General features: G+C 39.6%; 1 protein-coding gene and 1 pseudogene across 1 annotated transcript; both read right to left on the bottom strand.

Moving 5' to 3' along the window:
* Positions 1-356: 356 nt before the first annotated feature.
* Positions 357-18,143, bottom strand: LOC131987141 (NLR family CARD domain-containing protein 3-like). Its single transcript, XM_059352312.1, has 11 exons — positions 18,088-18,143; positions 17,509-17,590; positions 16,705-16,832; positions 16,292-16,374; positions 15,888-16,116; positions 14,005-15,799; positions 13,753-13,926; positions 13,377-13,550; positions 13,217-13,263; positions 11,495-12,154; positions 357-1,437 (listed from the first exon to the last, which is right to left on the bottom strand). The coding sequence occupies exons 2-10, from the start codon at positions 17,574-17,576 to the stop codon at positions 11,610-11,612; spliced, it is 3,243 nt and encodes a 1,080-aa protein (XP_059208295.1). The 5' UTR covers positions 17,577-17,590; positions 18,088-18,143; the 3' UTR covers positions 357-1,437; positions 11,495-11,609.
* On the bottom strand, positions 1,432-7,649 carry LOC131987136 (NLR family CARD domain-containing protein 3-like; annotated as a pseudogene).
* Positions 18,144-19,193: the final 1,050 nt, after the last annotated feature.

The following is a 19,193-nucleotide window of genomic DNA, read 5'->3' as shown; positions in this document are numbered from 1 at the left end:
AGGAGGAATCAGAGACTCTGAGCGCCATTGGTGAAGTGTGTCTCCAGATGGCGCTGTTGAGTGGATGTTACTTTCTATATGTGGTTATATTCGTCACCCTGTTAAAATAATCGCCTAACTAATTTTTTCAAGTTTTGCGAGAAACACAAAAAAAATCACCAAAAGTGTAACATATGACATTTATTGATCATTTCACTCAAAAAGGATGTAACAAAGGATGGCTATTGGCATAGTAATAACACTGTGTGTAAATTATGTAACTTAAGAGAAAAAATAAATGACTTAGGCATTTATTTGAACATGTCTTTGTGACTTAAGCAAGATATGGTAACACTTTATTTTGAAGGTGTCTACATAAGAGTCACACAAGCCTGTCAGAAACATGACATGACAAGTATCATGAGCATTAATGTTACTTCAAAGTGTCATTAATGTTCATGACACATCCCATGTCATGTTGAAGTCACGCTCGTGTCACTCTTATGGAGAGTCAACATGGGACCCGCATTCATTTCCCATGTTATTTCATGCTGGCTGTCTGTTTGAACATCTTTTTTTTAAAACAACAGATCATTATATCCATTTTTTCCTTTCATATTTTATGAAGAAAAATAGTTTTTGTATTATTACATCAAGTTTAAGAACATGGGTCAAAAATGACCTTGTGCATTAGAAGCGTGGTGATACAAAAAGCGAAAAAAATGAACAATTTGTGTAACTATGTTTGTCTTATTTTTAAGGTTTAACTTAAAAAGAGTTGTCAGAACCACCAGATTACATTGAAAAAATCACCTATTTTAACATTTGAGACTTAGAGCCACCAAATAATAATTTCCATTTAATTGGAAATACACCAATTTAACAAAATAGGATGGTTCATATTTGTGTCTTCTTTATCAGGTTTTAAATTGGTGATAGATGAATTGGTGACCCCTTGATGCACAACATATAAACACCTTCTAATGCATAACATGGGTCAAAAATGACCTTGTGCATTAGAAGGATAGTGATAAAAAATAAAGGTTTTTATACAAAAAGTAAGGAATTAAAACACAAATTAGGATGTATGATGATCAAAAACGTTATTTGAGGAAAACCTTCAATACTGAATGATGAAATTGATTTATTGTAAAGATATAGAATATAAAAACTTAGTCGGGTCACTTTAGACCCATCTTGTGCATCAAAGGGTTAAATTGGGCATTTTCGCCGTCGTCATTGTAGTTTTTGACCATTGGCACGTTGATTGTTTTGCAACCAGTACCAGTGCAAAGTCATCTGCTCGTGCTAATTAGCTAGCTTGATCAGCGGGACAACGGCTCATTCAGGTCAATCTTGGATTAATTAAATAAATAACTGGATGAGAATCAGTTGTTCCTACTTCAATATGTACAAGTTTATTACAGCATGTGTACATGGACAGAGATACACCAAAGCCTTTCAGAAAAAATTAACATTTTGTGTTTGAGACTGAGACAGATCTGCTTCACAGTGCAGTGTGAGTGAGAGACACTGAGGAACCAGCTGGCGAGACCCTAAACCCAAAGCCAGGATAAAGAGGTTCAGTGAATGTGGTGTTGAAGGTGTAGAGGTGGATCAGTGTTTCAGAGGAGACTCTGTAGAAGGACAGAATGCCAGCAGGACAGTCCACATACACTGCTACTCTACCAGAGGGGGGGGGAGGACGAGGAGGAGGAGGGGGAAAGGACTTTTTTTCTGTTATTGTGGAAGACAATGTAACCATCATCAGAGCAGTCCAGACTCCAGGACTGCTCATTCAACTTCCCAGAGTCCTCTCCTGCTGATTCCTCTGTAACTCACTGATATATAAACTCCTCCAATCCACTCGACCTCCCAGTAGCAGCGACCAGTCAGACCAGTTGTACACAGCAGCTGAGGACAGAAGTCAAATCTGTCTGGATGATCAGGATATGACAGATACTCCATCACACATGTCACCTTCCTGTTGTTGTCAGACAGTTTGAGTCCTCTGTTTACTGTGTTTGTGTCCAGTTCCAGTTCACAGACATCTGATGGAGAGAACAAGACACAAAACAGCCGCAGGTTATCATCCGCTGATTTATTAACAACTTTAATGACAATAAGTGAAAGTAAATCCTTCAAAGTTTCAAGGTGTAACAGTAAGTTAACAGGAGAGTCAACATGTCAGTAATATTGTGTGTTTTTCCTAGTGTGGACTCAAGGATGACAGCTGATGGAGATCCACATCAATAAACACACATAGTGAATAAAGTCTCAATAATTAAAGTGACACATAATTTTAGGGGCCCTGCAGTGCATGTGCGACCCAGCAGTCCTTCTGTCCTCACACTTATTCGCTTTTATTAATCGTTTTATCAGTTCTTTTGAAGTCTGTATGTGAGTGAACTTGCCAGTGACCCAGCGATGTGGTTTGTGAGAACTTTTATTCACTTGATTGTAACTTTGAGTGTAGCAACACAGCTCCACATGTCACAGCCATGGCAGGTGGAGAAGTTTAGTAGAAATGCCTTCTAACTTAAGAGAGTCACTGACACTCCAATCTTAATGAAATGCATTTATAAGTTTTGGTGGATCACTGTGTTCACTTTGTCTATGTTGGCTGATTTGAAATGGATTGATTGAATTCTAACATTTTTCCAGCCTTACTGACTGAAAACAGAAGCTGAATCCTGATTTAAACTCTTGAAAGAAAAAGTCAAAATGTGCTGCAACATGTGCAGCTGAGTTCTGAAGAATGAAGCTGAAACACACTCACACTTCCTTAGACCAGGGGTTAGTCTCTGCAGTCCACCATGGTCCACCCTGCAGGAAGGGACACAGTCACAATCAACTTCATTTACCGTTAAACATCAAAAAGAGACACTCAGTTAGAGACGGAGACACAGTGAGAGCTGCTTTCTGTCCACACCAGAGAGTGTCCACCTGTCTGTCCATACCTGAGAGTGTCTAGTCTCCAGTGTGGATCCTTCAGTCCAGCAGACAGAAGCCTCTCTCCTGAGTCTCCTGGATGATTATAGCTCAGGTCCAGCTCTCTCAGATGGGAGGGGTTGGAGCTCAGAGCTGAGGCCAGAGAAGCACAGCCTTCCTCTGAGATCATACAGCCTGACAGACTGACGACACACACACACACACACACACACACACACACAAACACACATAAAAAGACACCAAACACATGCACACGCACACACACACACACACACACACACACACACACACACAGTCAGCGTAAACTCTCTAAATAAAAATTAATTCATTGCTCAACTGTCTTAAACACTATTTGAGCTCAAAAGCAAACAGCTGTGAGCTAATAAAAAAAGTTGAATTCTGACCTGAGAGTTTCCAGTCTGCAGTGTGGACTCTTCAGTCCAGCAGAAAAACACTTCACTCCTGAATCCTGCAGGTCGTTGTCATTCAGGTCCAGGTCTCTCAAACTAGAGGGCTGGGAGCTGAGGACTGAGGACAGAGCTTCACAGCTTCTCTCTGAGAGCTTACAGTCACTCAGCCTGGAGAGGAATCAGCAAAACATGAGAAAACAAATATAAAAAGTGGAAACTACATTTAATCTGGATAGTGACACCTACAGAGCTTTTTTGGATGCTTTGACCACAGGCAGCAGCCTCAGAAGAGCCTCCTCTGATGCAGAGTATTTCTTCAAGTCAAACACATCCAGATTCGTTTGTGATGACAGTAAGATGAAGACCAGAGCTGACCACTGAGCAGGAGACAGATTATCTGTGGAGAGACTTCCTGATCTCAGGGATTGTTGGATCTGCTCCACTAAAGAATGATCATTCAGTTCATTCATACAGTGGAAAAGGTTGATGCTTCTCTCTGGAGAAAGATTTTTACTTATCTTCTCCTCGATGAATTTTGCTGTTTTCTTTTTGGTCTGAGAGCTACTTCCTGTCCGTGTCAGCAGGCCTCTGAGGAGAGTCTGATTGGTCTGCAGAGAAAGACCCAGGAGGAAGCGGAGGAACAAGTCTAGATGTCCGTTTGGACTCTGCAAGGCTTTGTCCACAGCACTCTGGTAGAAAAGTGTTACGTGTTTGCTATTGAACGCTTTAGACCACCGAGATGTTGTTGGTTTTTGTGCAATCAGATTGACTCCAGAGGTGAAGAAGGTCAGATGGACATGAAGAGCAGCCAGAAACTCCTGAACACTCAGATGGACGAAGCAGAACACCCTGTCCTGGTACAGTCCTCTCTCCTCTCTAAAGACCTGTGTAAACACTCCTGAGTACACTGAGGCTGCTATGATATCGATGCCACACTCTGTGAGGTCTGAGTCATAGAAGATCAGGTTTCCTTTCTGCAGCTGATCAAAAGCCAGTTTTCCCAGAGACTCAATCATCTTCCTACTCTCTGGACTCCACTGTGGATCTGTCTCAGCTCTTTCATCATACTTGATGTTCTTCACTTTGGACTGAACCACCAGGAAGTGGATGTACATCTCTGTCAGAGTCTTGGGCAGCTCTCCTCCCTCTCTGGTTTTCATCACACCCAGAACTGTAGCAGAGATCCAGCAGAAGACTGGGATGTGGCACATGATGTGGAGGCTTCGTGATGTCTTGATGTGGGAGATAATTCTGCCGGCCTGCTCCTCGTCTCTAAATCTCTTCCTGAAGTACTCCTCCTTCTGTGGGTCAGTGAACCCTCTGACCTCTGTCACCATGTCAACACAGTCTGCAGGGATCTGATTGGCTGCTGCAGGTCGTGTGGTTATCCAGAGGCGAGCAGAGGGAAGCAGATTCCCCCTGATGAGGTTTGTCAGCAGCACATCCACTGAGGTGGACTCTGTGACATCAGTCAGGATCTCAGTGTTGTCAAAGTCCAGAGGAAGCCGACACTCGTCCAGACCGTCAAAGATGAACACAACGTGGAACTTCTCAAACCTGCAGATTCCTGCTTCTTTGGTTTCAGTAAAGAAGTGATGAACAAGTTCCACCAAGCTGAACTTTTTCTCTTTCAGCACATTCAGCTCTCTGAAAGTGAATGGAAATGTGAAGTGGATGTCCTGGTTGGTTTTGTCTTCAGCCCAGTCCAGAGTGAACTTCTGTGTTAAGACTGTTTTCCCAATGCCAGCCACTCCCTTTGTCAGCACTGTTCTGATTGGTTCATCTCTTCCTGGGGAGACTTTAAAGATGTCTTCTTGTCTGATTTTTGTTTCTGGTCTGTCTGGTTTCCTGGATGCTGTTTCAATCTGTCTGACCTCATGTTCATCATTGACCTCTGCAGTCCCTCCCTCTGTGATGTAGAGCTCTGTGTAGATCTGATTCAGAAGGGTTGGGTTTCCTGCTTTAGAGATACCCTCGAACACACACTGGAACTTCTTCTGAAGGTTGGACTTCAGTTTACCTTGACAAGCTCCAGAATGACTTCCTGAATGAATAAAGAACCGATGGGTGCAGTGAGTGCATCCTGTATTTAACATTTCATCGTGTTAAATTTGAGAGAAAAAAACACTTACTGCTCTGCAGACAGTCAGCCAGCTCCTCCTGCTTCATTCTTCTCAGGAAGTGAAGTGTGATCTTCAGAAACTCCTCTCTGCTTCTCCTCCTCTGCTCCTCCTCCTCACCCTCCAACACCTCCTCATCCTCCCTCTGACTCTCTAAGCATTCTGTGTAATCTGGACCCAGAACCTTCTGGATCTTCTTCAGCTCGTTCTTCACAAAAGTGACAATGTTCTCCTCCAGCACCTGGAACAGAACGATAAACTGAACATTTAGTTTAAAGATCACAACATGTGATTCATCTGTCAGTTTGAAGGCCTGCTGGTCCAAATAGAGCAGCATGGGGCCTGTTAGGAACTGAATGGTAGTTCAGCATTAATCTGTAGTTTATGGTGAAATTTTTTGTTTGTACATGTACAAACCGTAAATATGGAATCCAGATCTGTTTGATGCTGTGGGGCAGACTGACCACTGAGGCCCTCTGAGCTCTGCTGCTGAACTCTGCAGAGAAAACATCAAGTTTAGGGACATTTAATGACATAAACATGCAATTATTAAGTTTAAAAGCATCCTGCATTTGCAACTGCAAAACTAAATGTTTTACCACCTCAACTACGAAGTTCTGAGAGTGTCAGATATCAACAAACTTCAGTTTTAAATTCTTACCTCCCATCAGCTGCTTGTCCAACTTTAATGTCAACAAGGCGACCCATAGACCGGTCACTCTTCATGGACACACAGCTGGTTTCAGGTCCAGGTTCAGTTTGTCCACCTTTGATGTCAATAAAGCGACCAATAGACCGGTCACTCTTCATGGACACACAGCTGGGTTCAGGTTCAGGTTCAGGATCAGGTTGTCCACCTTTGATGTCAATAGGGCGATCCATAGACCAGTCACTCTTCATGGACACACAGCTGGTTTCAGGTCCAGGTTGTCCACCTTTGATGTCAATAGGACGATCCATAGACCAGTCACTCTTCATGGACACACAGCTGGGTTCAGGTCCAGGTTGTCCATCTTTGATGTCAATAGGACGATCCATAGACCAGTCACTCTTCATGGACACACAGCTGGGTTCAGGTCCCGGATCAGGTTGTCCAACTTTGATGTCAATAGGACGATCCATAGACCAGTCACTCTTCATGGACACACAGCTGGGTTCAGGTCCCGGATCAGGTTGTCCAACTTTGATGTCAATAGGGCGATCCATAGACCAGTCACTCTTCATGGACACACAGCTAGGTTCAGGTCCAGGTCCAGGTTCAGGTTCTGGGGAGTCTGGTCTCTGCAGCTGCTTCCTGATGCAAAGACAGTGGATCAGTGATGTTTTTGTGTTCATCAAAAAGTGATAAACTTTGATAAAAGATGCTCATCTCATTCTTGATCTATTGGTTACCAAATAAAGTTAGTAGTTAACACTCTGGAGTCCACGAAAGCACCTTAACATTTTCTTTGATGATATTCAGCCAAGTAAAACCAGAGATAATGTCAATTATATTTAGTATAAAAGTGTAGAACTAGATATTATGCTCATTTTACCTCTTATATGTTATATTTTTAACCTGTGTTCATATTTGCAACATTTAAAATTCTGTGTGTGAAACATAATTTTCAAGATGAGATCATTTTCAAGAACATTTTTATCAAGTAAGTCAAATTAAAAAATAAATTATCAGGACATATAGGTGAGGTTGCGCTAAAAAAACTGACACCAACATGGCATGGTGAAGATTTTAACCGAATTTTCAATGGACATAATAGCCGAAGATTTCAGAGGGTTAATAATAGTTGTGATGTGACAGTGAGTGTGACTAAAGATGGTGGAGTGATTTGAGTCCTGGACAATTAGAGATCCTTGCCTCACCTCTGAGCTTTGGTCTGACTGTCATGTTTCCCACACAGATTGATTTCTCTGTCCTGACACTGATCCATAGCAGAGTCCACACCTGCAGGTAGAGATTCACAATCAGTCTTTATTACCTTTATTATGACTTTCATTAATCATCAGATAAATGTATGACATGTCAACATGAGTAGCCACATTATTATGATTTTTAGTTTTGAATTTACAGGATCAGATTGAGTAAAAAATACTTAACTCTATAGAGTCTTAGGCTATTTGGTCAATTTTTGAATCCTTTTCATTCTGCCTGTGTACACCACTTAAAACATGTTTAAATGCCATGTTGGTATATTTTTTTCAGCACAACCTCACCTATATGACCTAATTATAATAGATTTTTTTATTTTGACTTACTGGATCAACATTTTCAACCAAAAAGAAACAAAGAAAAACCAACATAAATGTTGTGATTGTGTGTCATCCAACTCTGGTTTTTATTGTAGTCATTTTGTGTTTTTGTAAGTCATTTTGTGTCTTTTTGTGTATTTTTTTTGGTCATTTTATGTCTTTTGTTGTGTCTTTGTTAGTTTTTTTTTTTTTTTTGTCTTTTTTGGTCATTTTGTGTCTTTTTTAGTTATTTTTTGTGTCTTTTTCTGTCATTTTGTGTCTTTTTATTAGTAATTTAGGGTTTTTTTTCTGTCATTTTGTGTCTTTTTTTGGTCATTTTGATACTGCCTCCAGCGGCCCCCAGGTAATTTGAGACCCCTGGTTTAAATGATAGATAGATAGATAGATAGATAGATAGATAGATAGATAGATAGATAGATAGATAGATAGATAGATAGATAGATAGATAGAATAAAATACTGAGGAAGAATAAATAAAATAATTAAGAATTATTAAGAAGTTAAAAGAAGATCAGTTGGTAGGTAAGGTACAGTGGCAAGATGATGGTAATTATACTGATGATATGATGGTAATAATGTTATTGTGACTAGACAGTATATAATAATAGTACAGTATATATATAGTATGTAATATATAATACAATATATAATAATAATAATAACAATAACATAGCAATGTGTCATATATTTAGCCTGTGCAGGGAATGCATGCATACATGTATATATATATATATATATATAATATATATATAAATATCAAACAAACCTGAAACGTATTTGTTTTTCAATTAACCCAATAAACTCTTTTTAGTATGGCTGATGCATTTGAAGGTCCAGAGTTTCTAAAATATTTTACTTAACATATTTTCTAAATAGAAATATAACAAGAGATATAATTAGTCGTAAAATTAACTCTTAATGTAGTCTTCAGATTTTAGGTGGTTTTCTTGATTATCTGTGAATTACCCAACTTTACCCCGTGTACAGTCATGGAAAAAATTATTAAACCACCCTTGTTTTCTTCACTTTATTGTTAATTTTAATGCCTGGTACAACTAAAGGTACATTTATTTGGACAAACATAATGACAACAACAAAGATAGCTGATAAGAGTTTAATTTAAGAGCATTAAACATGGTTTCTTGATAATAATTGTGGTTATTGTCAAGAAAACCATGGAAAATGGCTTGATATCAGCTCTTAAATTAGACAATTATTAAACATTATGAGTAAAATCATAACTGCAAAACCAGCTGTTAAATAATGTATCTCCATTTAAAGTTTTTGAAATGGCAGCAACTATCATATGGCATATTATGCATGTCTGATCTCTATTTCTAGCCAGTCCAATAAAAAAACATTTGTTCTTAGCGTCCATATACAGAAAAGTAAAATATATAAATATAAATATAAATATAGAACACTTTAAATGGTTTATAAAACGAGTTGAACCCGACACTGAAGATTGTGTTGTTGTTGTTTGACAGTATTTCTTCTTACAAATAAGTAAACAGTCCGACAGTGTAGCTTTCAGCAGCTCTGCCGGAACAAATACTCAGTTCCCAGCCCGGAGACAGTTTAACAGTTCGCTTCACGGACACGTTATATTTATGATATATTTTATATCTGTGTTAGAGTTTAATAACTCCACAGACTCACTCACCCCTTTAACAGCGACTGATGACCCCACTGACCCACATGAACCAAGGTGTGTTTCACTAAATATGTCCGACTGGAAAGATAGAGAGATTCTGAGCGCCATTGGTGAAGTGTGTCTGCAGATGGCGCTGTTGAGTGGATGTTACTTTCTATATGTGGTTATATTTGTCACCCTGTTAAAATAATCGCCTAACACATTTTTTCAAGTTTTGCGGGAAACACAAAAAAATTCACCAAAAGTGTAACATATGACATTTATTGATCATTTCACTCAAAAAGGATTTAACAAAGGATGGCTATTGGCATAGTAATAACACTGTGTGTAAATTATGTAACTTAAGAGAAAAAATAAATGACTTAGGCATTTATTTGAACATGCCTTTGTGACTTAAGCAAGATATGGTAACACTTTATTTTGAAGGTGTCTACATAAGAGTCACACAAGCCTGTTAGAAACATGACATGACAAGTATCATGAGCATTAATGTTACTTCAAAGTGTCATTAATGTTCATGACACATCCCATGTCATGTTGAAGTCACGCTCATGTCACTCTTATGGAGAGTCAACATGGGACCCGCATTCATTTCCCATGTTATTTCATGCTGGCTGTCTGTTTGAACATCTTTTTTTTATTACAACAGATCATGATATCCATTTTTTCCTTTCATATTTTATGAAGAAAAATAGTTTTTGTATTATTACATCAAGTTTACAAACATGGGTCAAAAATGACCTTGTGCATTAGAAGTGTGGTGATACAAAAAGGGATACACTAAATGAACAATTTATGTATATGTGTAACTATGTTTGTCTTATTTTTAAGGTTTAACTTTAAAAGAGTTGTTAGAACCACCAGATTACATTGAAAAAAATCACATATTTTAACATTTGAGACTTATTACAGCCACCAAATAATAATTTCCATTGGAAATACACCAGTTTAACAAAATAGGATAGTTAATATTTGTGTCTTCTTTGTCAGGTTTTAAATTGGTGACAACATATAAATACCTTATAATGCACAACATGGGTCAAAAATGACCTTGTGCATTAGAAGCATAGTGATAAAAAAGGGTTTTTATTCAAAAAGTAAGGAATTAAAACAAAAATTAGGATGTATGATGATCAAAAACAAGTTATTTGAGGAAAACCTGCAATACTGAATGATGAAATTAATTTATTGCAAAGATATAGAATATAAAAACTTACAATGTAATAAATTATTCTGTAGTCATTTCATTTTACTTAATATATTTGATAAAATGTATTCAATATAAATGCGTCCTTGATTTTGAGGCAGTTGTTTAAGTAACTTTAATATAAAAATGTTTGAGATAGAATCTACTTATTTTGATCACATTAAATATAATCTTTATGTGTCTGTAATTCTAAATCAAGAGAATTTTTAATGAATCCAACACAATAGAATTAGTCCGTTTTTAATTGACAGGCACTTCCTGTTAAGTTGTTAACTCAATTTGTAACGTAGTTAAATTGAATAAATAATATTGCGTGCAATCTGTTGCCTCAATTTTATTGAGTAGTTATTGTTTATCTTCTTTTTTTTTTTACAGTGTGCACAGACAATTAAATCTAACTACGTTACAAATTGAGTTAATAACTTAACAGGAAGTGGCTGTCAATTAAAACAGACTAATTCTATTGTGTTGGATTCATTCAAAATTCTCTTGATTTTGAATTACATACACATAAAGATTATATTTAATGTGATCAAAATAAGTAGATTCCATCTCAAACATTTTTATATTAAAGTTACTTAAACAACTGCTCAAAATCAAGGACGCATTTATATTTAATACGTTTTATCAAATATATTAAGTAAAATGAAATGACTACAGAATAATTTATTACAGTGTCGTCAGGTCACTTTAGAACCATGTTGTGCATCAAAGGGTTAAATTGGGGATTTTCGCCGTCGTCATTGTGGTTTTTGACCATTGGCACGTTGATTGTTTTGCAACCAGTACCAGTGCAAAGTCATCTGCTCGTGCTAATTAGCTAGCTTGATCAGCGGGACAACGGCTCATTCAGGTCAATCTTGGATTAATTAAATAAATAACTGGATGAGAATCAGTTGTTCCTACTTCAATATGTACACCAAAGCCTTTCAGACAAAATTAACATTTTGTGTTTGAGACTGAGACAGATCTGCTTCACAGTGCAGAGTGTGAGTGATAGTGAACAGACAGAACTTTGATTTCAGTCAGCAGAGTTTCTCTTCAAAGGAGAGACACTGAGGAACCAGCTGGTATGACCACAAACCCAAAGCCAGGATAAAGAGGTTCAGTGAATGTGGTGTTGAAGGTGTAGAGGTGGATCAGTGTTTCAGAGGAGACTCTGTAGAAGGACAGAATGCCAGCAGGACAGTCCACATACACTGCTACTCTACCAGAGGGGGGGGAGGACGAGGAGGAGGAGGGGGAAAGGACTTTTTTTCTGTTATTGTGGAAGACAATGTAACCATCATCAGAGCAGTCCAGACTCCAGGACTGCTCATTCAATCCAAACACACAATCTTCCCCTAGTCCTCTCCTGCTGATTCCTCTGTAACTCACTGATATATAAACTCCTCCACTCCACTCGACCTCCCAGTAACAGCGACCAGTCAGACCAGTTCTACACAGCAGCTGAGGACACCAGTCAAATTTGTCTGGATGATCAGGATATGACTGATACTCATTCATACATGTCACCTTCCTGTTGTTGTCAGAGAGTTTGAGATCACTGTTCACTGTGTTTGTGTCCAGTTCCAGTTCACAGACATCTGATGGAGAGAACAAGACACAAAACAGCTGCAGGTTATCATCCGCTGATTTATTAACAACTTTACTGACAATAAGTGAAAGTATATCATTCAAAGTTTCAAGGTGTAACAGTAAGTTAACAGGAGAGTCAACATGTCAGTAGTATTGTATGTTTTTCCTGGTGTGGACTCAAGGATGACAGCTGATGGAGATCCACATCAATAAACACACATAGTGAATAAAGTCTCACTAATAAAAGTGACACATCATAGGAGGGGCCCTGCAGTGCATGTGCGACCCAGCAGTCCTTCTGTCCTCACACTTATTCGCTTTTATTAATCGTTTTATCAGTTCTTTTGAAGTCTGTATGTGAGTGAACTTGCCAGTGACCCAGCGATGTGGTTTGTGAGAACTTTTATTCACTTGATTGTAACTTTGAGTGTAGCAACGCTGCTGCTAAACTTCTCAACCTGTCATGGCGTGGAGGTGTGTATTTAATTCCTGTGTATACACCCACTTTCAGGCATCTGGATCGAGAGAAAAAGACTGTAAAAATCTGCTCGGACGACAGTATATCCTCATGCCAGGGGTGCTTGGAATGTACGGACTGGGAATGTTTATATAATGCTTGTGATGACATCAATAAACTAAATGACAGGCAATAATACAGTACAGAAGGAACATTTAAAATCAGATTAAGATCTATGGCAGCAATTAATAAACCCACCAGGGAAACCAGACAATGCACCAGGGTGACTGCTGTGGACAATGCTGACTTGACAAATGCTTTTAACCTGTTCTTCTCCAGATTTGAAAGGCCCATGTCAGATGACCTCTCTAACTTACAAGAGTCACTGACACTCCCCTCTTAATGAAATGCATTTGTTAGTTTTGTTGGATCACTGTGTTCACTTTCTTTATGTTGGTGGATTTTAAATGGATTGATTGAATTCTAACATCTTTCCAGCCATACTGAATGAAAACAGAAGCTGAATCCTGATTTAAACTCTTGAAAGAAAAAGTCTAAATGTGCTGTAACATGTGCAGCTGAGTTCTGAAGAATGAAGCTGAAAAACACTCACACTTCCTTAGACCAGGGGTTAGTCTCTGCAGTCCACCATGGTCCACCCTGCAGGAAGGGACATAGTCACAATCAACTTCATTTCACCATTAAACATCATCAAGAGACACTCTGCTTGCCCACCTGTCCACACCTGAGAGTGTTGATCTGTCTGTCCATACCTGAGAGTGTCCAGTCTCCAGTGTGGATCCTTCAGTCCAGCAGACAGAAGCTTCTCTCCTGAGTCTCCTGGATGATTGTAGCTCAGGTCCAGCTCTCTCAGATGGGAGGGGTTGGAGCTCAGAGCTGAGGCCAGAGAAGCACAGCCTTCCTCTGAGATCATACAGCCTGACAGACTGACGACACACACACACACACACACACACACACACACACACACACACACATAAAAAGACACCAAACACATGCACACACACACACACACACAGTCAGCGTAAACTCTCTAAACAAAAATGAATTCATTGCTCAACTGTCTCAGACACTATTTGAGCTCAAAAGCAAACAGCTGTGAGCTAATAAAAATACTTGAATTCTGACCTGAGAGTTTCCAGTCTGCAGTGTGGACTCTTCAGTCCAGCAGAAAAACACTTCACTCCTGAATCCTGCAGGTCGTTTGTACTCAGGTCCAGGTCTCTCAGACTAGAGAACTGGGAGCTGAGGACTGAGGACAGAGCTTCACAGCTTCTCTCTGAGAGCTTACAGCCACTCAGCCTGGAGAGAAATCAGCAAAACATGAGAGAACAAATACGAAAAGTGGAAGCTACATTTAATCTGGATAGTGACACCTACAGAGCTTTGTTGGATGCTTTGACCACAGGCAGCAGCCTCAGAAGGGCCTCCTCTGATGCAGAGTATTTCTTCAAGTCAAACACATCCAGATCTGTTTGTGATGACAGTAAGATGAAGACCAGAGCTGACCACTGAGCAGGAGACAGTTTATCGGTGGAGAGACTTCCTGATCTCAGGGTTTGTTGGATCTGCTCCACTAAAGAATGATCATTCAGTTCATTCAGACAGTGGAACAGGTTGATGCTTCTCTCTGGAGAAAGATTTTTACTGATCTTCTTCTTGATGAATTTTGCTGTTTTCTTTTTGGTCTGAGAGCTACTTCCTGTCCGTGTCAGCAGGCCTCTGAGGAGAGTCTGATTGGTCTGCAGAGAAAGACCCAGGAGGAAGCGGAGGAACAAGTCCAGGTGTCCATTTGGACTCTGCAAGGCTTTGTCCACAGCACTCTGGTAGAAACGTGTCAATTTGCTACTGAACGATTCAGACCACCGAGATGTTGTTGGTTTTTGTGCAATTAGATTGACTCCAGAGGTGAAGAAGGTCAGATGGACATGAAGAGCAGCCAGAAACTCCTGAACACTCAGATGGATGAAGCAGAACACCCTGTCCTGGTACAGTCCTCTCTCCTCTCTAAAGATCTGTGTAAACACTCCTGAGTACACTGAGGCTGCTCTGATATCGATGCCACACTCTGTGAGGTCTGAGTCATAGAAGATCAGGTTTCCTTTCTGCAGCTGATCAAAAGCCAGTTTTCCCAGAGACTCAATCATCTTGCTACTCTCTGGACTCCACTGTGGATCTGTCTCAGCTCCTCCATCATACTTGGTGTTCTTCACTTTGGACTGAACCACCAGGAAGTGGATGTACATCTCAGTCAGAGTCTTGGGCAGCTCTCCTCCCTCTCTGGTTTTCATCACATCCAGAACTGTAGCAGAGATCCAGCAGAAGACTGGGATGTGGCACATGATGTGGAGGCTTCGTGATGTCTTGATGTGGGAGATGATTCTGTTTGCTTGCTCCTCATCTCTAAATCTCTTCCTGAAGTACTCCTCCTTCTGTGGGTCAGTGAACCCTCTGACCTCTGTAACCATGTCAACACAGTCAGCAGGGATCTGATTGGCTGCTGCAGGTCGTGTGGTTATCCAGAGGCGAGCAGAGGGAAGCAGATTCCCCCTGATGAGGTTTGTCAGCAGCACATACACTGAGGAGGACTCTGTGACATCAGTCAGGATCTCAGTGTTGTGGAAGTCCAGAGGAAGTCGACACTCATCCAGACCGTCAAAGATGAACACAACTTGGGACTCTTCAAACCTGCAGATCCCTGCTTCTTTGGTTTCAGTAAAGAAGTGATGAACAAGTTCCACCAAGCTGAACTTTGTCTCTTTCAGCACATTCAGCTCTCTGAAAGTGAATGGAAATGTGAAGTGGATGTCCTGGTTGGTTTTGTCTTCAGCCCAGTCCAGAGCGAACTTCTGTGTTAAGACTGTTTTCCCAATGCCAGCCACTCCCTTTGTCAGCACTGTTCTGATTGGTTCATCTCTTCCTGGGGAGACTTTAAAGATGTCTTCTTGTCTGATTTTTGTTTCTGGTCTGTCTGGTTTCCTGGATGCTGTTTCAATCTGTCTGACCTCATGTTCATCATTGACCTCTGCAGTCCCTCCCTCTGTGATGTAGAGCTCTGTGTAGATCTGATTCAGAAGGGTTGGGGTTCCTGCTTTAGAGATACCCTCGAACACACACTGGAACTTCTTCTGAAGGTTGGACTTCAGTTTACCTTGACAAGCTCCAGAATGACTTCCTGAATGAACAAAGAACCGATGGGTGCAGTGAGTGTATCCTGTATTTAACATTTCATCGTGTTAAATTTGAGAGAAAAAAACACTTACTGCTCTGCAGACAGTCAGCCAGCTCCTCCTGCTTCATTCTTCTCAGGAAGTGAAGTGTGATCTTCAGAAACTCCTCTCTGCTTCTCCTCCTCTGCTCCTCCTCCTCACCCTCCAACACCTCCTCATCCTCCCTCTGACTCTTTAAGCATTCTGTGTAATCTGGACCCAGAACCTTCTGGATCTTCTTCAGCTCGTTCTTCACAAAAGTGACAATGTTCTCCTCCAGCAGCTGGAACAGAAAGATAAACTGAACATATAATTTAAAGATCACAACATGTGATTCATCTGTCAGTCTGAAGGCCTGCTGGTCCAAACAGAGCAGCATGGAGCCTGTTAGGACCTGAATGGTAGTTCAGCATTAATCTGTAGTTTATGGTGAAAGGTTTGTTTGTACATGTACACACCATAAATATGGAATCCAGATCTGTTTGATGCTGTGGGGCAGACTGACCACTGAGGCCCTCTGAGCTCTGCTGCTGAACTCTGCAGAGAAAACATCAAGTTTAGGGACATTGAATGACATAAACATGCAATTATTAAGTTGAAAAGCATCCTGCATTTGCAACTGCAAAACTAAATGTTTTACCACCTCAACTACGAAGTTCTGAGCGAGTCAGATATCAACAAACTTCAGTTTTAAATTCTTACCTCCCATCAGCTCCTTGTCCACCTTTGATGTCAATAGGGCGATCCATAGACCACTCACTCTTCATGGACACACAGCTGGTTTCAGGTCCAGGTTGTCCACCTTTGATGTCAATAGGACGATCCATAGACCAGTCACTCTTCATGGACACACAGCTGGGTTCAGGTCCCGGATCAGGTTGTCCAACTTTGATGTCAATAGGGCGATCCATAGACCAGTCACTCTTCATGGACACACAGCTAGGTTCAGGTCCAGGTCCAGGTTCAGGTTCTGGGGAGTCTGGTCTCTGCAGCTGCTTCCTGATGCAAAGACAGTGGATCAGTGATGTTTTTGTGTTCATCAAAAAGTGATTAACTTTGATAAAAGATGCTCATCTCATTCTTGATCTATTGGTTACCAAATAAAGTTAGTAGTTAACTCTCTGGAGTCCACGAAAGCACCTTAACATGACTTTTTCATGAAGTTAAGACATAAAAATGAAGCAACATTGAGTCTCTCCATCAGCTTCCCTCTAAAGTTCTGGCTTGAAACTCAGATTTTTCTTTGATGATATTCAGCCAAGTAAAACCAGAGATAATGTCAATTATATTTAGTATAAAAGTGTAGAACTAGATATTATCCTCATTTTACCTCTTATATGTTATATTTGCAACCTGTGTTCATATTTGCAACATTTAAAATTCTGTGTGTGAAACATAATTTTCAAGATCAGATTTTATGTTTTCCTTTGTTTCTTTCAGGTTCAACATTTTTATCAAGTAAGTCAAAGTAAAAAATAAATTATCAGGACATATAGGTGAGGTTGCGCTAAAAAAACTGTCACCAACATGGCATGGTGAAGATTTTAACCGAATTTTCAATGGACATAATAGCCGAAGATTTCAGAGGATTAATAATAGTTGTGATGTGACAGTGAGTGTGACTAAAGATGGTGGGGTGATTTGAGTCCTGGACAATTAGAGATCCTTGCCTCACCTCTGAGCTTTGGTCTGACTGTCATGTTTCCCACACAGATTGGTTTCTCTGTCCTGACACTGATCCATAGCAGAGTCCACACCTGCAGGTAGAGATTCACAATCGGTTTTAATTAACTTTATTATGACTTTCATTAATCATCAGATAAATGTATGACATGTCAACATGAGTAGCCACATTATTATGATTTTCAGTTTTGCATTTACAGGATCAAATTGAGTAAAAAAATACTGAAAGTGTCTTATAAGTACTATATAAATCTTACCAACTATTAATGATTATTATTAAGTTTCAGCGCCCGTTCCTGGACAGATAATAGTACATGTGTAAATTCCTCTATGCTTGAAGAGGAGAGAAATAGTAAAGTGGAAGCAACTAAGTATATTTACTCAAGGACTGCTACAGTTTATGCTACTTTCTACTTGTAATCTTGTACTTTTTACTTTACCACATTTAATATTATATTATTATAGGTTATCCAGCCAGCATTTTATTCAGTCATTAAAATGAGTTGCCACATTAAAGCATCAATAACAACATTTGAGCCTTAAAATGACCTTTTATCCATCACTTACTCACCTCGTGCTGCCTTCAGGTCCTGGAGAAAACCTGTTTTTTCTCACATGCCTCCACGCTGAACGCAGAATCACAAAACATCTGTTTAATAACTCTCCCACAACACATCAGCAATGGAGAAAGTACTCCCATCTGTCAGTAAAAGTAGTAATACCACTGTGTAAAAGTACAACAGTATCAGCATCAAAGTATACACTCAAAGTTCTCATGATGCAGAATGACCAAATTTAGAGTATTATATCATTAAATTATTGCTTTACTCTGTAATTGCAGCCATTTCTTAGAAGAAGCTGTCACAGGAAATAAGAGGAAGTAATTCACAAGGACAGAAATGTAAGTGCGTCACATACAAATGACCTTCAACTTTTACTAACAAAGTTCTTTTACATGGTTGTAGTGGTACTGCAGGGAAGAATGAACATTAAACATGGTTAGCATGTTAGCATGCTGGCACAGAGCTAATCTCCAGTTATTATTAAACTCTGAAACACAAACAAACAGAGAAAGGCGAAAAAGAGTTACTTACCAAAAGTTTAACACTAAGACACATCTGCATTGCAACAGGAAAGAACAGGAGGATGTGAAAGTAATATATAACTGAAAGGAAGAGGGGGGAGGGAGAGACAGAGAGAGAGAGAGAGAGAGAGAGAGACCTGAGCCCTGGCAATCAATCTGGAAAAGACAAGATTTACGAGATTGTGACTCCCTCCACACCTTCAAAAATCAACTCAAAACACACCTTTTCAAAATAGCTTACAAGACCTGAACTTGAATCTCTCATCTCTGTTTAGTTCTGTTTTCTTCTAATTCTTTCTAATTTCTGTTATGTTAAGCGACTTTGAGTACCTTTAAAAGCCCTATAAAAATTGAATGTATTATTATTATTATTAATATGGTCTTCCAAAAACGACCCCAAGTGTCAGAGAAACCCATACAGGTTCTCATTGGGCTCTACCCACAGAGAACACACACACACTTACACATATATGGGACTAAAAATAACCTCCATGGGAAATTTCAACCTGGCTGTTAATGATCTCAGAGACAAAGGAAGAGGAGCTTTCTATGCCATCAAATAAAATCTTGGCTCAAAATATTCACATCTATAA

This window comes from Centropristis striata, chromosome 15 (assembly GCF_030273125.1).
Source record: "Centropristis striata isolate RG_2023a ecotype Rhode Island chromosome 15, C.striata_1.0, whole genome shotgun sequence".
NCBI lineage: Eukaryota > Metazoa > Chordata > Actinopteri > Perciformes > Serranidae > Centropristis > Centropristis striata.
Note: the sequence above shows the minus strand (reverse complement) of the source record. Positions and strands in the feature narration are given on the sequence as shown.

What these genes read in the sequence shown, in the direction of transcription:
- LOC131987141 (XM_059352312.1), bottom strand. Translation starts at nt 17,576, where the DNA reads ATGGATCAGTGTCAGGACAGAGAAACCAATCTGTGTGGGAAACATGAC. An exon ending in TGGAGACTGGACACTCTCAG is followed by an intron (nt 13,264 to 13,376) that starts GTATGGACAGAC and finishes CCCTTCCTGCAG; the next exon opens with GGTGGACCATGGTGGACTGC. An exon ending in AACCCCTGGTCTAAGGAAGT is followed by an intron (nt 12,155 to 13,216) that starts GTGAGTGTTTTT and finishes TCTCTCCATCAG; the next exon opens with ATGTCTGTGAACTGGAACTG.